The sequence below is a fragment of the Vigna unguiculata genome, chromosome 9 (genome assembly GCF_004118075.2).
Source record: "Vigna unguiculata cultivar IT97K-499-35 chromosome 9, ASM411807v1, whole genome shotgun sequence".
Lineage (NCBI taxonomy): Eukaryota > Viridiplantae > Streptophyta > Magnoliopsida > Fabales > Fabaceae > Vigna > Vigna unguiculata.
The window spans coordinates 439624-460191 of record NC_040287.1 but is presented as its reverse complement, the minus strand read 5'-3'; the positions used below and the strand labels follow the sequence as shown (position 1 = coordinate 460191).

At 28.3% G+C, this 20568-nt stretch overlaps 2 protein-coding genes across 5 annotated transcripts; one reads left to right on the top strand and one right to left on the bottom strand.

Moving 5' to 3' along the window:
• Positions 1-1303: 1303 nt before the first annotated feature.
• Positions 1304-2396, bottom strand: LOC114162940. The gene has a single exon (XM_028046955.1). It carries the CDS (start codon positions 2303-2305, stop codon positions 1415-1417), a length of 891 nt encoding a protein of 296 aa, XP_027902756.1. The 5' UTR covers positions 2306-2396; the 3' UTR covers positions 1304-1414.
• A 12193-nt stretch (positions 2397-14589) lies between these two features.
• Positions 14590-18812, top strand: LOC114163973 (CBL-interacting serine/threonine-protein kinase 9-like). 4 transcript variants are annotated; one of them, XM_028048394.1, is made up of 14 exons: positions 14590-14940; positions 16153-16224; positions 16308-16415; positions 16503-16577; positions 16675-16728; positions 16827-16952; positions 17055-17144; positions 17255-17374; positions 17460-17567; positions 17695-17811; positions 17907-17963; positions 18167-18241; positions 18333-18404; positions 18527-18812. In XM_028048394.1, exons 1-13 carry the CDS (start codon positions 14698-14700, stop codon positions 18393-18395), a joined length of 1308 nt encoding a protein of 435 aa, XP_027904195.1. In that variant the 5' UTR covers positions 14590-14697; the 3' UTR covers positions 18396-18404; positions 18527-18812. The 4 variants fall into 4 exon arrangements, with proteins under 4 accessions (XP_027904195.1, XP_027904196.1, XP_027904194.1 ...); XM_028048395.1 differs by having other exon boundaries at positions 17731-17811; positions 18333-18812; XM_028048393.1 differs by having other exon boundaries at positions 18333-18812.
• The last annotated feature ends 1756 nt before the right edge of the window (positions 18813-20568 follow it).

Below are 20568 nucleotides of genomic sequence, written 5' to 3'. Positions count from 1 at the left end.
TTTAAAATAGAGTTTGTCTATTTTAGAGACTATTTTTTCTGTCTATGAAAAAATTTGCAACACACCAGTTGCAATGTTCGAAGTTGTCGTTACAAAAATCATTACACATTCTCTTTTTTTCTCTCCGTACATTTTGCAACTATGTTTATGACACAGTTTTAAAAATGAACACCTGATTGATATCACATATATTGTTATGACTAAAATAATTTCGTGATGACTTTGACGTAAGATTTACAAAAGACATTTATTTGTCACAAAATTTGACATAGTTTATAAGATAGAGTTTGTCACAGATATTGAAATTTTATTACAGAATTTGTTATTATTTTGTTCTTATCATTACAAAATGTCCACATAAAAATTATTTTTTTAGTGAGATATTGAGTTTTTATATAGAATAAGAGTGTTATATCAAAACTCTCTTTAAAGTTCATTGCTATTTAAAATATATGAAAAATGGATCAATATCAAATAATTTTTATTAAAACATTATCAGTAAAAATCATGAAAGAAATTTACATACAATTGTTCAATTTACGTATTTATAGAGAAAATCATAAGTTTCAAAATTTATTTTTTTCTATACTTAAATTTCTTGGATAAAAGATATCTATTGCAATGTTTGATTGCAAGTTCTTTATAACGAATCGTATACTATTTTGTATGTCCATACTTTAAGTTAAACCATTTTTTGATTCTGTGGAAGAAAAAGAGACACATGGTTGGTTAACTTGACATTGGAAGACTTAGTTGGAATTAATTCTTCATATTATTTGGAATTTTCACACTTTATGTATAGTGCATACCCACTCGGACAAAAAAACAAAGAAGAGGTCAAAACTCAATTCATCATCATAACTCGTGGAAGTTCTTTCAACATGTGGTTCATGATAAGAAGTGGACTTTTTAAATATAACTCAATCCTATCAAATCAGATTGTAAGGTGAGGTTTATATTCCAACAAAATTATCTTATTTTTATTTGATGGGGGTTTCCAACACACCCCGTTATACCGAGGTATACACATCTCGGATGTGGAACTAAAAATTAATAAATAGTTTATTAGCGGCCTGATAGCAGATGAAACAGAATGTTCAAAAAATCTCACTATAGGATGGATAGACTTTTTAAACAATGACTATAATATCATCTTGTAAAGTAAGGTTTGCATCTCCATAAAATTACTTTATTTTAATCAACGTGAGAATTCCAACAATTACTCAAAAGGAAAATTACGTTACCAATTAAACGAGGCCTTTGTAATTTCAGATTTGGTAAACATAGTAAGAGTGGATTAATGAAGTTAATCGAAGAATAGCCATTCCCCATCTCTTTATTTCAACAAACTAATGTTTAAATACATAAAGTAAAACATTTCCACACTTGTTAATTATTTCCCAAAAACACAAGTTCAAAAATTACAATCTATGAATATTATAGAATTATTCATAGAACCTGTGGTGTATCCACTTGAATTGATAAGACCTTTGTTGTATTGTTCCTTGATACTGGTGGAGAAAGCATGATTAGAAATTTGACCTACTACATCATGCCCTTTCTGGGGACTTGGTTGTGCTTTCAACGATGAATTAGATTCTCCACTCTTTGCACCCCCACTCTTTGCTACCACGTTGCAATGAGAACACGCACTACGCGACCAAACTCCGGTTCTACGCGTTTTCACAAGGACCTTACGCAACTCTTCACTGGGGTGCTTGAAAGGACCTTCCACTTCAACACCGAAACAACTTTGCCTGCGCTGAATTTTGGCCTCAACAGAAACACCAACATCATTGGTGACATAATAGTGTGCCATGTTCACCATATAAGCATGCTCGGCGTTAACCTTTTTCTTCATCTCCAAAACAAAAAGACCCTCTCTGAAGGAACAACCGTACGCAACAATGGTTGTCTCTATGGTGTGATCTTGTTTGGCCCTTGTGAAGGACACCGGAGCATTGCAAGAATCGATGCCGCATATCCCTCCTCGGAGACCGTCGCGACCGACCCTCGTGATTTTCAAGGCGAATTCGGTTTTGTTGTCGGCAAAGTCGCCTATTCCGAAATGTATGCTCTCGACACCGTTGCTGTCACGGCTTGCCTTGAGGTTAAAACCACATGTGTTCTTTTTCTGACATGTTTTGTATTTCACAGCCCAGACCTCTGTGTGGTCGTTTTCTTTGTTATGACCCATGGAAACTTCAAATGAGTTTCCCCAACGCGCTATGCTACCATTGGCACCTGCATCATAAGAAGTGCATTCGCTTCCAAGATTAGTGTGACTACTGTGCGCAGTTCCCATTGGATATACGAGTACGAGAATGTAACTAAATTTGGACAAAGAAGTTTATAGCAGTGAGGATGTCTGAGTTTTTTTTTTATAGCTACATAATTATGAATATATATATATATATATATATATGTCGAAAATAGTTTAAGTGTGAATTAAAAGTCCTACATTGGATAGAAAAGATAAAGTTAAAAATTATATAAGAATAAAAATTCATAACACTATTGCCTTGAGATTTTGGTGTAAAACTGGTGTCAAATATCTTATAAGTGTAAGACTAATGTCATTTAACCATATGGAACCATAATATCTCAATGAATATAATCCATATGACATAAAAATATAACTTATCAATATATATTCTAAATCGATAGTTTAATACAATTTTTTGATATTCATTTCGGACTATCTTTTACTATTATTTGTTTGTATATCGGGTAGAACAAAATGTTTTTAGAAAAATTTGTTATGATAGACTTTTAATTTTATTTTTCTAAACAATAGCTTTGATATTACGTTAGAAGTGGTCTTTAAACTTAATTCAACTCCACAAAATTAATTTGTAAGATGAGGATTTACATCCACTTATATATTGTAAATCGATCTTATCTCTAGTCCACGTACAACTTTTAATATTTTTTTTATTGTGAGCACTAGCGGCACTATATTTATATTATTATAAAGCCATAGAACCTTGCTCTAATTATGGAAAATAGCATCGGAGAATATGATGCGAATGAAGGGTTGGGTTCTTGGCTCTTCTAAGTCATTCAAAATGAATAAACGGAATAGAATCATTGAAACCAAACACTTAATAATGGCCAGGGTATTGAATCAATCCTCTGTTGAAGTCTTAAAATCAAATCCAATTGCCAAATAAGAAACTTAGCACAAACCTTCAAACACAACCTTTTATTAATTATTGCATACTATTTGGTCAGAGAATAAATCCTCTTTACTGAGATTTTTATTTGGATCCACTGAATTTTCTTCAGCATCTGTGTTAGATATAAGCCTTTTGATTTCATATTTTAACAGAGAAAGAAAAATTAGACGTTATGATAAGGACAATTTGCTTTGCGTGGAAGATGCAGGTGTTTGTGATCGATCCTACCAGGGTTCTTTATTCTTAGGTTGCGTGGGCTGAATGGATTGGTCCAACGACTCTATTCTAAGAAAATATTCAAAAACCAATAGATTTTGTAACATTATTGAGTGGTTGAGACCGTTAGGAATACAAGTGTGAGTCTAAGTTCTATATTGACCAAAAATGAGAAAATAGAGCACTATATAAGAATAAAGACCCATAAACCCATTGCCTTAAGGTTTTGGGTTGAGAGTGGTGTCAGTGTCCCAGATAAGGGTTCCAGGTAAAGTGTGTCCCGTTAAGAATAACGGCGGTACAGAAAAGAGCAAAAAAGGAGTACTCGTGGTTGGGCAACTTCTGCTGGAGGGGGTTCTAAGATTTTGCATAAATAATTTTCATACTATATAACCTTACCATGAAATAACACTAATGCAATTTTTTAAAATTTATTAAAAGAGAAATTACAGTGAGTATATTAAAAAGATTTTATTATTGTAAAACAATTAAATATTTTATCCATTTATTTTATAAGAAGTTTAATTATATCAAATCAAATATTCTAAATACTTACAATCTAAATTTATTTTAAGATGTGCTCGGATACTTCTTTTTAATACTATTTTTTTATTATCTTTTTTTTTCAATCCATTACATTTTAATTTATTCCTTTTTTAGTTAAATTGATATCCTTTGTTGTAATTTTTGTATTACAATTTTAAAATATTATGAAGAGTAAAATAGGAAAATCATTTGTATATACTAAATGAGGAAATCCCTATTATTTTTGAAAATATTATGATATTTTTGGATTGAACTTAAGTATTGTATTGTAAAATATCTTTTTAATTAAGTTATCATATATTAGAAAAAGCTATTGTATTAGACTATAAAAACTTTAAGAAAGTGTTAATTTGTTATAAATAAACAAAGTAAACTCAAGTTTTATAAAATTTGAAAGAAAAACAACACTAATTAGACTTGACATGAAAACTCTAATCAAATTTGCAACTCAATCATTTATTTCCAATATATTAATTTCATGTTTGGGAAAACATTTGAAAAAAAAAAAGATGACTTCTTTTCATATAATACTTAAACAAAACTGGTAGAAAAATAATTAATTGACCCAGGCACAAGTTGCTAGAGTTTCACATTAGCATTAGCATTGTGTTCGTTTCGAGAGATTTTTTAATATTCACTTTTGTCCTTCTTATACTAAATTATACATATTACTTCCTATGAATCATGAATCTGATTTGAGATATTGAAAATCTAAATTTTCTATGACAATACTACCCAGTAAAAATTGATTAGAATGATATTAATGCATAATAAGTGTTATAAAAATTATCTTTCCAAGACGAAAATAAATACTATTTAGGATAAAATTTTACATATAAAAAAAAGAAGTTATTTTAGTTTAACATAATTAGTTCAAGACATAGCTTAACTTTGACAACTTCTGATAATTTCAAATTATTAAAACGGTTTAATTATTAATAGAGTTAATTTTAATGATGAAATGAAAAATTTAAATTGCTTTAAAATTATAAAGGATTAAACTGAAGTTAAAAAAAAAAAAGGACAAAAAAACAAGACTATAAGAGAAAACATAAATGATATAGACTTTTTTTGCAATTAAACCTAGGATATCTGGTAAAAATATTTGTGTTTATAGTATTTGCGGACAAAATTCGTGATAAATAACATCTATTCATTTTAATATCCGTTAGATTAGGTGTGGGTATCGTAACATTTGTATCCATAGATATCCATTATTCGCAAAAAATTAAAACTAAAATTAATTTATTTTATTAAGTTAAATTTAATTAAAATTAAAATTTAATTTATATTTTATTAGGTTCAATTTAATTAAAGTTAAAATTTAATTTAATTTATATTTTATTTTAAAAAATTTATAAAATATATATTTTTAGATATTCGTAATATCCACGTATATTCGTAGATTTTACAAAATTTTACAAATATTTTCTAAACAGGTATATAGGTGTATGACGGATAAGACATAAATTTTTTTGTCACAAATAAGCACTAATCTTACCTAACCCAACTCATTACCTTCCCTCGTTGAAATCATATGCAAAGTTATGATTATTAATTATTTGAAGTTAATAACAAACGACCTCACATTTGAATCTGATTAATACATAATTAATGTATAGTGACTCAAAGTTGTGTCGTAAGTATTGATAAGTTCTTTAATTTTTCAATTACACATAAGATATTCCGAAGTCATTAATCGACGACCTCAAGATTTTCTACAGATCTCATTAAGTGAGTAATGCTTTTTTATTTCAGCTTTTAACCTAAGTGTTGTACTTGAAAATGGGTCATGGTCGAATATGTGCGGGCCCATTTTCTTTCCTATAGGAAAATATTATTTTACACTAAAGTTTACCGGTTGATTCAGAGGTAAAAGAGTTATTAAATAAAAACTTTTTATATTTGTGAAGAAAAAGAAAAATTAAAAAATAAAATAATATGGATACAAAATTTATAAGTGTCAATGTAATGTTATTCTTTGTATATTCTTTGTATATGTACTAGTTCTAGACGAGTATAAATATAGATAATACTACCTAATTTTTTAAATTGAGTATAAAAATGAAAATGAGTATATATATATATATATATATATATATATATATATATATCATACTCATTCTTATTTAAATTTCCATTGAAATTATTCAAATAATCATAGTTTATTAAGTAAATTAGAAAACTTATATATACAAGTCTCTTTTAGTTTTTTTTTAATAAATGTGTAATATAATTAACTCAAATATTTTGTATCATGAACTGGTGTATTTATCAAAAGAAATTCATATTTAAGTAGAGGTAACTCAACATAGTTAATAAATAAAGAACCAATTAAAAACCATCGGAGATCTTTCACACAGAAAAAAAAAAATCTAAATGGAGAAATTAACTGCAACGTAAAGGTCTTTATTATGGAGCAGCAGCATTACAAATAGTAAAGTTTAGTGATAACTGGAAAACATTACATTTATTGGTAATACACATAAGACATTAGACCATAATATTGTGCAGCATATTAATAGTAGTAGTTACTAGTGGAGGAGTTAAAGCCACCCTCTATAAAGCCTCCATTACCATTACCATTGAAAGTGCCACTGTTATGAATAACACGTTCACCGTAGTGGTTTGAGCTGTTATACCTGTTCCGATCGCCGGAATATGCACCACTGTTGATCTTTGCATTCGAGAAATTTTGGCTCCCACTGCCACGGTTGTTGAATGAGTTTGAAGTACCGTTGTTCGACCATTTCGCTGCCATTTCAGCCGCCATGAGTTCGTAGTAGTTTGACATAATAACTCTTATCTTTTTCTTCTCTACCTTCTTCTTCTTCTTCTCCTATTCAACTGCACCTGTGAAGCCTCCCTATATATAGATGCAAGAAAACCGAATCCAATGCTTTTGCTACACCACTCAAATCTTCGTTAATAATATTCTAATGTTGAATATATCCATTTTGGATGCGACACACTCCTAAGTCTAAAAGTTATTCCTTCGTCACAAATGCATGGAAAGTATGGACTGAATAATTCAATGTTTTATTATTTTCTAAATTATACATTTATTACTTTCTACTTTTTAATTAATTTTTAGTTTACACATTTGTTGTTTTACTTTATGTATGAACACCATAGTGTACAAAAAATTTCAATGGTGATAAATGTAAAGAATATATGAATTACTTTATGTATGAACACCATAGTGTACAAAAAATTTCAATGGTGATAAATGTAAAGAATATATGAAGTACATGTAATATTAATTTTGTTTCTTTATTTATAAAAAACATCTTTGAGCTACTAGCTCAAGATAAAAAGTAGACGATATATAAAAACAAACAATCAATTTAAGCAAATCTAAATTTTGGCAAACCAAACTTACTTTTGAAATTTAACCGAACAAGTTAGGAGTATACCACAAAGTTAAAAGAACTTTGGCACATGAGTCAATTCCTATACATTAGTCAGTTTGTTTACACACTTATTTTCTTCCCTAGATATGTAAGTAATATTAAAGTATATGTGTTTAATTGTGTCTAAACATCTTTTCATCTATTTCTGATGTCATTTACAAAATCCTTTATTACTAGAGTTAATTTCAAGTCAAAGATTGGACCATCCTTTGTCCATTGTTGAATCTGTTGCAGAAGTGGTTCTTATAAGCTATGCTCTAATAGCGTATGCATTATTGTTCTTACTAGACCGATATATACCCTAAATCTCATGTGTCCACCTATCTTCTCTCTCTTCATGTCAATATATTATTTGCGCTGTTTATGCCGATATGTCTTCAACGAGGGAGTCTATAAAGATACTTTGACACTCAAGTAAGTGATATGTTGTAAATAAAAATAAATGATTATACTAACATATCTCGTGAATAGTGACTACATATAGTACTTGCATGGGTCTTGTTTGTTGGGCTTAGGGTCTATAGGTTTACCTTGCTTTAGGATTTCCCAACTTACTTAATTACCTTTAATCCACTTTTATTTAACTGTGATTTATCCTACTGCCTACGTGAATATTTGAGTATCTCATCCCATGTTATAGTATTGGTCAATGTGTTTTTAGTCCTTTGATTCATGCTGACATGTAGACTGAAGTGTTCTTTTCTCTGCCTACTAGTACATTAGCCCCCAAGGCATACTAGTCCAGAGATTTCTTCCAAGTGATGTAAGAAAAATTCTTTTATCTTAGTGTGTTTGTCCCTCTTGGTCCATATGAGTATAAATACTAAAAGAATAACAATATTTACATTAATTTCAATGCCTTAAGCAATGAAATGAAAATGAGTGGGTTATTTTGCTTAAAAAATATATTATTACACTTCTATCCTCAACTAGTTTTTTTTTTGTATTGATCATTGTGGAGCTTTCACTCAAAAAGGTTTTGGTTTATAATTTTTTTTTTCACACGTATAAAATAATTAATAGATAACTTTTTTTAATTTTAATACATTTTATTTATTTGGTCCTTCAACAATTTTGTAAATCTATTTCGAGAGAGATAAAATTAGTTCATTTTTAACAATTAAGACTAAATTGGGATTAAGTCATAACAAATATAATGAATAAATTAAGACTAAAATAACAAATATTGAATTAAACTAAAATATGACATGACGCTGATAATAATACCTAACATTATTCTTGTCACAATACTGATTTGACATGTGAAAATTTAGTTAATTTACAAAAACTAAAAGAAAAATAATAAAAAAATCAAGTAAAGTTATGAATTTTGTTACACATTTTAAAATTAGAACCCCAGTTGAAAAGAATTAAAATATGATAACCAAATTAAAAAATTTAAAAAAAAAACAAAATGAAAGAAGAATTTATATATATATATATATATATATATATATATATATAACAAAAGTTGGACTTCCTTTTTATAGTATACATAATTGTTACCACGATCTAAGCCAGCAAAATATAGATGCAAGAAAGCGAATCCAATGCTTTTGGTAGACCACACAAATCTATATCAATAATTTTCAAACATAAATTAGCAACATACTCATCGTTGGATAAGAATTTTGGAGTATACATCCATTTTTTATGGACACTAGAATCTAAAAGTTATTCGTTGATATCAAATGAATGGAAAATATGAAGAATATAATTCAAAGTTTTATTCTTTTCTCAATGTTATATGTTCTCATTTAATCTTTAAGTAGTTTATATTTAAGTACTTATTACTTTGGAGTATATATTCTTTTTTTATTGAACACCATAATCTAAAAGTTATTCCATGGTATTAAATATATGGAAGATATGAAGTACATAAATTAAAATTTTATGATTTTCCAACTTACTTTTAATATAACAATATATATATATATATATATATATATATATATATATATATATATATATAAGAAGAAGAAGAAGATTCCGTACATAAATTGTTTGTCTACTTTTTGATGATATTTTTAAATTATAATATAAAATTAAAAAAAATAGAAAATATTAAATTATGGTGAAAAAGAGGTAGCTAAATGTTACCAATAAACTACCCTTATATTAGAACAAAAACCTAACTACGTTAACTATAATAATTAAATTATAAGTATTTAAAAGATTTGATTTTATATAATTAATACTTATTACAATATAACTTCAATAAAATAATCAATAAAAAGATTAATTATTTTTTATATAGTAAATAAAATTTATATAGATATCCGTTAGTTTATTATAAACAAATATTACAAAACGAATAAATTGAACCAGTTGACGGTTATTTTATTAGGGTAAATGCATAAAATTTATTTTAATTCATATTTACTTGTTAATTCTTTGAAACAACGGATATTTCTAATAATAAAATATAATTAAATCGAAAGTCGTGGAGAACATATTCATTGTCTAGTGCTGCAACGCCGAATATTCCACACATGGTGTGCTTTGTTTCATTCGACTTTTAATCTATTTATTCCTATTTTTCTTTCTTTCTTTTCTATCACACCCCATTTTGGATTGAAGGATATTATTGGTCTTTTTATTCACATCTCTATTAACTTTTTTATTCATTTTATATTTTTCCTTTAATTTATTTGTATTTTATCTCTCTTTCTTAAAATTAAAAAAAAAAAAGTGGGGATGAAGTTGAACGTTTGACTAATAAGTTTCATATAGATTTATCTATCTAATAAGTTGAACGTTTTCAATGTCTTTTATCATATACAGAAGTCATGATAATTACTATTTTCCAAATAATTTTAGTGATTACTATTTTTTAAAAGGGTTAAATATATTTCTGGTCTCTTAACTTTTATTAAATTTTAGAATTAGTCTAATTTGAAACTTTCGACCAATTTAGTCTTTCATCTTTTGAAATATATGGATTCAGTGTTTTTAATCAAATTTTGTTAGGTTTATTTGATATTTCGTACATATTTTAAGATTATATTTGAGTTGTTGATACTGTTTCACACAATTTTGCTTTAATGTTAAGTCAAATATTATTATGAAACGTGTTTGAAATATCAAATAAACTTAACAAAATTTGATTAAAATGACTAAATTCACGTATTTCGAAAAAAGAATGACTAAATTGGTCCAAAATTTTAAAATCAACTAATTTTAAAATTCACTAAAATTTAAGGGACCAAAAACATATTTAACCATTTCTAACATAATTACGTTATGGTGTGTGCGATTCCAAATTTAGTAGCGAGAGAGGTAAGTGATGATGAACATGAAGGAGAGGAAAAGCACGAAATGAATTTTATTTTATACACACTCATGTATTTCAAAAGATATTTCTGAATTTAGAAATATTTTTCGAAATTTATACCATGAAATACAATGTTTTAAAGTTATGTTCTAAATTGTATATTTTAAAAGGTATTTCTAAATATAAAATTATATTTCCAAATATAAAGTTTGTATTTCAAAAAAATATATTCTAAATTATATATTTTGGAAAATTGTTTTAGATGTAAAAATACTTTTTGAAATATACAATTCAAAACGTAATTAAGAAAAACATTTAAAAACAGTACATTTTGAAAATAATTTTAAATTTGATATTACCTTTAAGAATATACAACTTAAAATATATTTTTTAGAATGCATTTTAAATTACATATTTCGAAATATATTTCTCAATCCGAAATATATTTAAAAAATGCATATCCAAAAAAATGGAGATAAGGAAATATAATTAGAGGTGAAGTTAGTGATGACGCGATTCGGTGACAAGTGACAAGAAGAAGAGAAGAAAGAGTGAAAAATATATTTAGGTTTATTCAATTTTTTAACCGAGGACTTTATGGGGGTGCAAGAAGAAAAAATGAATTACAAGAAGAAATAGTCGAATTTCACTTATAACTTTTGTTTTTGTAATTTAACAATTGGGCTAGTCCAAACTGAGAAGCCCAATATTAGCGGCGTGGCCTTAGTCCCTAATTTTTAGGCTATTGCTTCCTACACACCATAATCACCAGTTGCAGACCCAAAATACCACGAAAAGCCCTAAATACCTTTCACCAATCAAGCATACTATACTACCATTGTCATTGTCGCTTTTAAGGCAAGAAGAGAGAGAACATTGCAAAAGATAAATAAGATAGAAAATGCTCAAGAAAGATAAATAACAATAATGGAGTATATTGGTTAGAATTTTCAATCCACTTACCTATTTTTTGTTTGGTCTGATTAACCTATCAAATTAATAGTCAAAGGTGAGTCAGCCTATCCACTGACCCATTTCTATTTTTATTTATTTTTTTAAATTAAAATAATTAAAAAGATTAAATTTCATGTATTATAATTTGTTAAATATATAAATATATAATATTATTATAATTTAAATCATTAACACTTACCAATAAAATCCTAATTATTAGTTATAATAGAATAATTTAATATATAAATATATTTAATTTTTTTAATTAAAAATATTAATTGATCAATTTAAAATTTAGAAAATGTTTATATAATTAAATATGATTTAAATTTAAATATTCATATATAAAAAAAATTTCATAAATTAAAATTAAAAAAAATGGCGGACAGCTGGACCATTTTTAGGGGGTCAGATTGGCTGGTTTTGATATTTTAATACAAAGTCATAAAATCTAACATGAATATCGATTATATATAAAATTGACGTTGACTTTTGAAGTTAGGATTCTCCCACATGGTAGATTAGTTTAATGCTTTCCTTTTGCTCTTATGTTTAATGTAATAATATAATCATTGAAAAAAGTTAAAGCATCCAAATCACAATAAGCTAAGCTGAGTGAGGGAACACATGAACAACCATTCCTCCATCTATATTCTCAAACCAATCAAGGCTTTTAGAACATTTTCCAAAGCAATAATAATAACAAAAACCTCACCCAAAACACTAGACTCAACACCAATATTTGTTGAGAAACTTTTAAACAAATTACTAAGATTATCCCCCAAGGATACAAAAAAGAAAATTTATCAAACTAGCTTCTCATTTTTCAAATATTTTGTATATAAGGATAATGATATTTTAACCTTTTTTTTTACCTATTTTTAATCAATTATATTAATCATCATTAGCTCATCTATTTTAATTTTTTGTAATGATGTAATGTAATGATCTAATAATGATTGAAATGATGAGTTAAAAGTGAATAAAAAAAATAAGTTAAAATATCATCGTACTTCTTATAATATGTATGAGTACCGAAACTACCACAATCATGAAGGGTGTCTCTCTTGAACAACTAATGAAAGTAATAACTAAGGATATCCAAAGCATCTTCATGGACAAATCCAGCACCAAGATTCCTTCCAAAAATATCAAAGAACAATATTCCAAAATTCAAGCAATGTTATGAGTTGATAACTCAACTAATTCAATCTTTTATATATATATATATATATATATATATATATATATATATATATATTATTTTATCTGTTAACAAAAACATATTTTTTTTAATTATACATTCGTCTTTGTTAAAAACAATATCATATGCATTGTTATACAATTTATTTATGTTAAACAGATTATGCTACAGATCATCTATTAGAAGAACATTGTCAATACTTATTGGACTGACTACAGTTATTCTTCCTTCCGAATGTCACCAAACATCATCAAAGATTTTTTAACTTTTTAGTAAACTTTTTCAAAAGTTTAAAGGTAGTGAAGAGAAGTTCCTTATAGACTTCAGTTACGCAATGTAAATCATTAAAATTTACTTATCAAATTTATCATATGATTAATCAGACATTGTATCAATCATGAGACATTTATGTAACTTCTTTCTTTTCTTCCTTAAATTCTGACAAATCAAAATCTTCTCGTATTGACTTTTCTTAAGGTAAATATTTTAGTCTAAAATGTCTTATATTTTCAAACTCATAATACCATAAATTAATTTAGGTTTAAATATTATTTTGATTCTTTTTTTTTTTCGTGTTCAATTTGGTTCATGATCACATTAAGTTGATTGTTTAAATTATAGTTTTTTGTATTTTATTGAAATAAGTTCCTATTTTTGTTAAATGTATTCAATAAGTTCCTATTTTAGTTAAATTTATTCAATTTAGTATCACTTTCCATTTCATTATCCTTCAACACTGCTACCACCACCACCATCACTGTTGTTGTCGCTACCACCACCACCAAACCAAAACCATCACTATCACCCTACAATCACCACCATCACAAACACAACTACCACCACACTGAAAACACTGTCACCATAAAATCAAATCCACAACCACCATTACTACCACATTAAAACAACAATCACTTCAACCACCACCACCACCACACTAAAATCACATTCACCACCATTACACTAATTAAACCCACAAAAAACAACACTCACGGTGGAAGGGTTTTATGATGGTGAATGTGATTTTAGTGTGGTGGTGAGGTTGGTAGTGGTGGTGGTAATTTTAGTGTAGTGGTATGGTTGTGTTGGTGGTTACAAGGTGGTGGTGGTGGGTTTAATTTGGTGGTGATGGTAGTGACAGTAGTGAAGGGTCATGAAATGGAAATGGAGGGTGAAGGTGAAGATGAGGGTCATAATGAAGTGGTGGGGTTTGAGAATAATGAAAAAATGTCAGATTAAATTGAACAAATTTAATTAAAATAGAAACTTATTTGAATAAAATACAAAAAGTCATAATTAAAACAATTTACATGTGAGTAGTGTCAATGACGAAGTTAAATATAATTTAACAAATCAGAAATCAAATTGAATGCGAAAAAAAAAAAGACCAAATGAAATAAACTTGACCAAAATAACATTTAATCCATTAATTTAATCATTTTATTATTAGTTACTTTATGATGTGTGTAATTATTCATTTGGATAAACTTTCAATTTTCACTAAACATCGTGTCGGCATTTTTCATTTTTCTTCTTCTAATCATGCAAACTCAAGTTAACTTAAAAGCTACATCAAATTATTATTATTATTATTTATTTCTAATTTAATTTAATTTGTTAAACGAAACCCGCCACGCACTTTCAAACGTGGAATTATGGCTTAAAGGGAAAACCCAGGTCGAATGAATGAGTGACACAGGCTGTCGCGTGGGACCTTCTGCACTTTTCGCTTTTTCCCATACATATCTCTTTTCCTTGCTCCCCATTGGTACTCTCAGCTTCTCACCATTGAGAGAAAACCAACTACAATCATTTCAAGTTTCAAGCAACTGATTAAACACGTAGGAGCTTCATGTACACACATATAAGCCATAGCAGGAAACGGATAAGAAAAGAGCATAGGAAGAAGGAAAAATGAGTGTTAAGGTAGCAAAAGGTGGTGGTGTCGTGGTTGGGAAATACGAGTTGGGAAAAACCATCGGAGAAGGAAGCTTTGCGAAGGTGAAGTTCGCCAGACACGTCAACAACGGTAACAAGGTTGCCATCAAAATCCTCGACCGCAAACATGTCCTCCGCCACAACATGATGGAACAGCTCCAGCGAGAAATATCTTCCATGAGACTCATCAATCACCCAAATGTTACTAAAATATTTGAGGTTCCTATCCTACCATAACACTTCTTCCTATATTATCTCTTTCCATGTCTAATTTATCGTCAACTAAATTCATTCAAAATTAATCTTATCCCTAATTTCAATTGTTTTCATAAAAAAATGTTTATAGAATAAGTTGGATGTTTGAACTGAAACTTAGTCATTTTTTACAAAGAATAAATTGCTCTCATGGATCTTAAAATTTATATTTTATGATTAATTATCAATAAGTTCTTTTTTTTTTCTTTATGAACTTCATACGTTTTTTTTTCTGCGTAAACATTGGTTTTTTCAATTGCATCCGAACAAAACTATTTATCTTAAAATAGCTTTTTAGTAAGCTTAGTTAAGCAAAAAATTGATTCTCATTAAAATAAAGATTTCGTTTGTAAAACTCTCAAACTCAGCCTAATTTGTATGTTCTAATATTAACTAGCAATATATAAAAAAAAAGTAGAAAGAAAATAGAAAAATATAAATATAATAAATAGGATTCTTAAACACACTATTTTTAGTATGTTTTTTTTATTAATTAAAATTTATTAAAAAGTATGAAGTCGCGAAAGAGATTTATTAAATACAATGTAAAATTGACGAGATTGTTAGATTTTTATTAAATTTCAATTTTTTTCGTAAAAAGAACGTGTTTCTAATGTTTCTGATAAATAATATAGTATAAAAAGAATTCTAGCAAAGTACTTTAAAAATACTAAAATATGACCACTCTAAAGAACATGTGCATGAATCCAAAAAGAACAAAAAGTATCCCACTATCCTATGAAACATATATACTCTACACGTGATACTGCCGAAATAGCACAAAGTTTCAAACTTTTTCTGTAATTTCAAAGCTAGATCGAATCATCATTACAACCATGCTGACACAAGTTCATGACCAAATTGATGATCTGGTTTAGTGGAAAAACTGTTCAACGTTAATTAATACAAAACACTCCATGGTCCTGAGGGAACTTTAGTCTCTTTTGAAAGCAACTTGTAACCACTGCACCAATTTCTTTCATTAACATTTTTGACTCTTGTGCAAAACTCTTTTTATGAAAGTAACTTTCTGATTAGAGTTTTATCACGCTTAAAACTTTTATCTGATCATTCTTTGAAACTCTTATATAATGTAACTAATGTTTTTCTCATTCTTTGAATCCACTGCATGCATTCACTTTATTCAGTCAATATATGTCCTTTATTAAAGGATAGGTGATGGCAAGCAAAACAAAGATTTACATTGTTCTGGAGTTAGTTGATGGGGGAGAGCTATTTGACAAAATAGTAAGTCTTATTTATTTCTCTTTTTCATTTCGTTTTGTTAATGTTCTTGCATCTGATTACATACATGCTTCTTTGATTTCTAGGCTGCAAAGGGGAAACTTGAAGAAGATGAAGCTAGAAATTATTTCCAACAACTTATTAATGCTGTTGACTACTGCCATAGTAGAGGCGTGTATCACAGAGATTTGAAGGTCTTTCAACTTTTACTTGTAAATATAGATTCATAAGATTGATCAAGATTCAATTTTTTTTATGGCCATCTTCGTTGAATTTTGCAGCCTGAGAATCTTCTTCTGGACTCGAACAGTGTTCTTAAAGTTTCAGATTTTGGATTGAGTACGTACACGCAGAAAGTAAGATATATAGTTTCTTCCTTATTGGATTCATGCACGATTCATTTGCATGTGATCTTAGGCCTAACTTTCTTCAAATTGTTACGTAATATTGCAGGAGGATGAACTTCTCCGCACTGCATGTGGAACACCAAATTATGTTGCTCCTGAGGTATCTACTTAAGGACTTAACTCATTGTAAAATGATACATTGATCTTTAGTCCTTCAAAACTTGCACTAAATTGTATGTTATGTGCCATTTGTATCAGGTGATTCATAATAAAGGCTATGTTGGTTCTACATCTGATATGTGGTCTTGCGGAGTTATTCTCTTTGTACTTATGGCTGGGTTCATGCCTTTTGATGCACCAACTCCCATGGCTCTGTTCAAGAAAGTAAGTTATTTTACATTATTATTATTATTGTTATCACCTATGACATGAGAATTTATCATTATTCATACAAGTCCAAATCTAAAACATTGCTAAAAATTTCAGATTGTCAAGGCAGAATTCTCTTGTCCATCATGGTTTCCACCACAGGCAAAGACACTGTTGAAACGCATTCTAGACCCCAACCCTCAAACGGTTAGCTTCGAATGTTTGCTTCATTTTCTATTGGGTCATTACTATATTATTTTTCTGAGATTGCTTCTGTAATTTACCCTTCAAGTTCTTGTATTTGCGTGTTTCTGCAGAGGATAAAAATTCCTGAGCTCTTGAAAGACGAGTGGTTCAAGAAAGGATACAAACCCACTTCTTTTACTGAAGAGGACCTAAGCGTAGATGATGTAGCTTTCGCCTTCAACGACTCTAATGTACTGATTTTTGGTCAAGTTTGTACTCAACTTCTTTCATCCACGGTGGGAATTCTGTTGTTTATTCGTTCGCTTTGGTTTGTAGAAAAATCTAGTGACAGGAAAAAAAGTGAAACCCGTCTACATCAACGCTTTTGAGCTCATTTCTAGGTCACAAAGTTTCAATCTTGAGAATTTGTTCGAGATGCAAACGGTATGTCAATGATTTGTTATCTGATCATGTTAACGTTTTCATGCTTCTCTTTGTATTTATTCCTTCTGCTTGATGCGTGTTGCGTGTTGCTTGTTGCTTCTCTGTTTTATGTATCTCAACACTGTAGGATGAAGTGAAGCAAGAAACCTGTTTTACTTCACAGTGCCCTGCAATTGAAATTATGCACAAAATTGAAGAAGCAGCGAAGCCCCTGGGATTTATTGTACAAAAGAAAAATTATAAGGTAAAGGTGGATTGATTCTCTTCAATTTTGCTATGCATTGGACATTATTGGTCTGTTGTAGAGTATTGTTTCTTACGCATATCTAAATGCTGCAGATGAAGCTGCAAGGTGACCAGAACGGAAGGAAGGGTCACCTTTCGGTGGCCACTGAGGTACTGAAACATTTGTTCATGATAAAGTCTTTCTTTTTCTTTCTCTTTCTTATTTTGGTCACATGACAGTACAAAAATTAGTCTTTTGATCACAATTACTGTGTCAGAAGAAGAACATAGGAAGCAATAGATTAGATTTTCGTTGACTTCTTTCCAAGGTTCTCTGACCGAAATTCATTGTTTCCACTGGTTTTTGTTGTCAGGTTTTTGAAGTGGCTCCCTCAGTGCACATGGTGGAGCTGCGAAAGACAGGGGGTGATACACTTGAGTTTCATAAGGCATGTGAAAGTTCTTACGTTTTTTTTTCTGTCTGTTTTTCTTTGGTCTTGTGATAAATTATGATGACATCCCTCTCTGGTTTATATGCAGTTCTACAAAATCTTCTCATCAGGGTTGCAAGACATTGTGTGGCATACAGAAGAAAAGAAGTGAAGAGTTAAGGTATCATATGAAAGAGAACGTTTTGATGATGTAACATTTTATCCACAACAACCTCTTCAATAGGGTCACTTCTTCAATGATTTGTTTGATTCGTTCATAACTCGGTTATGTTCTGTTTCTAGTGCCACTATCATTCTGTGGTTCATGGAACGCCCAGTGCTTTGCAAAATCTTTGGAAGTGTCTGGTTGGATGTTGGATATGAGAGAAAAATAGTGTGTATATGGTTAAGGAAAAATGTTGTTTCTTCATCTTTGACTATGTATTCTTGAAAAAATGAATACTTTGCACTTAGAGTAGAATGTAAATAGGGAAAAATTAGTAGAAGTAGGACTTGGAGTGTGTATAATACTTGCACTTAGATTTGAGTTATCTGTGTTATTAAACTACTGCACATAATATTCTAACTATAGAAGTTTGCAATATCTTTTTGACGTTTTTTGTAATATTTTTTATTATTAATTAAAATTTGCTAAAAATCATGATTACTGGCATACATCGAAATGTGTAATTTTTAATAAGTTTTCGTTAGTAATAAAGAGTGCTGATTAGCCTTTCTATAAAAAATTATATAGTTTCTTAGTAAATTAATAAAGAAACCTTAAAAATTAAATTAAGTTTGGCGTAGTTACTTTTCGATTCCACATATTGTCGGGTACAACAAAAACATAGGTATATAAGATAGGATTGACTAGAATATTTTTTGTGTTTGGGTGGCATTTATAGACTTCTTTTTCATGGTTGATTGGTAAACTCAATTTTGCTTTAATTAATTTTGAATTGTATTTTGAAAATGATAGTTCACAAACAATTCTATATAAATTATAATTTTAACCATTGTATTCCACACTTCAACTCCGGTATGAAAATTTCTGCTATTTGGTTCTTCCATTAAGTTTGTCTACAGATTAATTAGAGTCAACATGAACAAAAATTAAAATTTATAAATATTTTTAAAAAAATTCAGCAGCATCTTAGTATCTTGATTATCACTAGATTTTATTTTCAATCACTCTTAATTACGACTAAAGTTTCTCAGATGTTATCAATTTAAATAGAATGTATTTAGAAAAAAATTTGCGTTCGGGCTGATTTAAAGTCAAATCAAAACGGATTACAATAATTTTTTTTTTAAAATAAATTACTGGATTAAAAATATTCTATTATTTTTATTATATATTATTATAGATTAAATAAATATTAAAATTATGTTATTAGCGTTAGCCAAATAACGTTAATAAATATTAAAATAAATGAAATTAGTGTCAATTAAGTAAATATTAATTTCATTTATTTTTAATATATATTAAAATTGGTGTTAGTCATGCTAATTTGACATTAACAATTTTATATTTATAAAAATACATTTAAAAATATAGAATACAATAAATCAAAACTAATATTTTTTATAAAAATAATAATAATTTCTTTTAAAAGAATTTAATGTCACCAATATTAATACTTTTAGTTATTAAAAGATAATATTGACTTAAAAATTGTTTAAGTCGACTTTGTTGATGTCTATCATTAGTTAAGCGAGCACTATACTACTTGAAATATAATTAGTTTTATTGTTGTAGTAGTATTTATATTTTTTTTCTTAAAGTTTATGTTTATTTAAACATATAAACAATTTTTTATCACTGCATCAAAAGTTATAAATCATTTTTGTCAATAAATCATATTACAAGATGATAATTGATGTATCATGCAACAATCACATATTTGAGTTGGATGGATTAAAAATAAATGTTTTTTTTTTTTAATTTGAGTTGAAATGAACTTTACTTGTTTAACCTATTTGAAAGACTGTTAAAAATGAATTGAAAAAACATCTCTTTATCATTTGTTTTCATTATAATTATTTTTTAGTTTTAATTATATAAGTTGACCTTTTAATTCTTTTAATCATAGAATGTTGTTGGATAACTTTTGAATGATTTCGATATTACTTTTTAAGTTATGATTAATGTTTAATGTTTGGTGAAACCAATCAATCTATTAATTATATGTATATATATAGTGGATTAACTATTTTTAGTCCAAATCATGATAAATGGATTCACTTTCATTTCCTAACCAGAACGCGGTTACAAAATAATTGTTGCACTTAAATTAATTGAGCAAGTGAAGCCGTGTGGCTCATGATTACGATCGCCATTATTT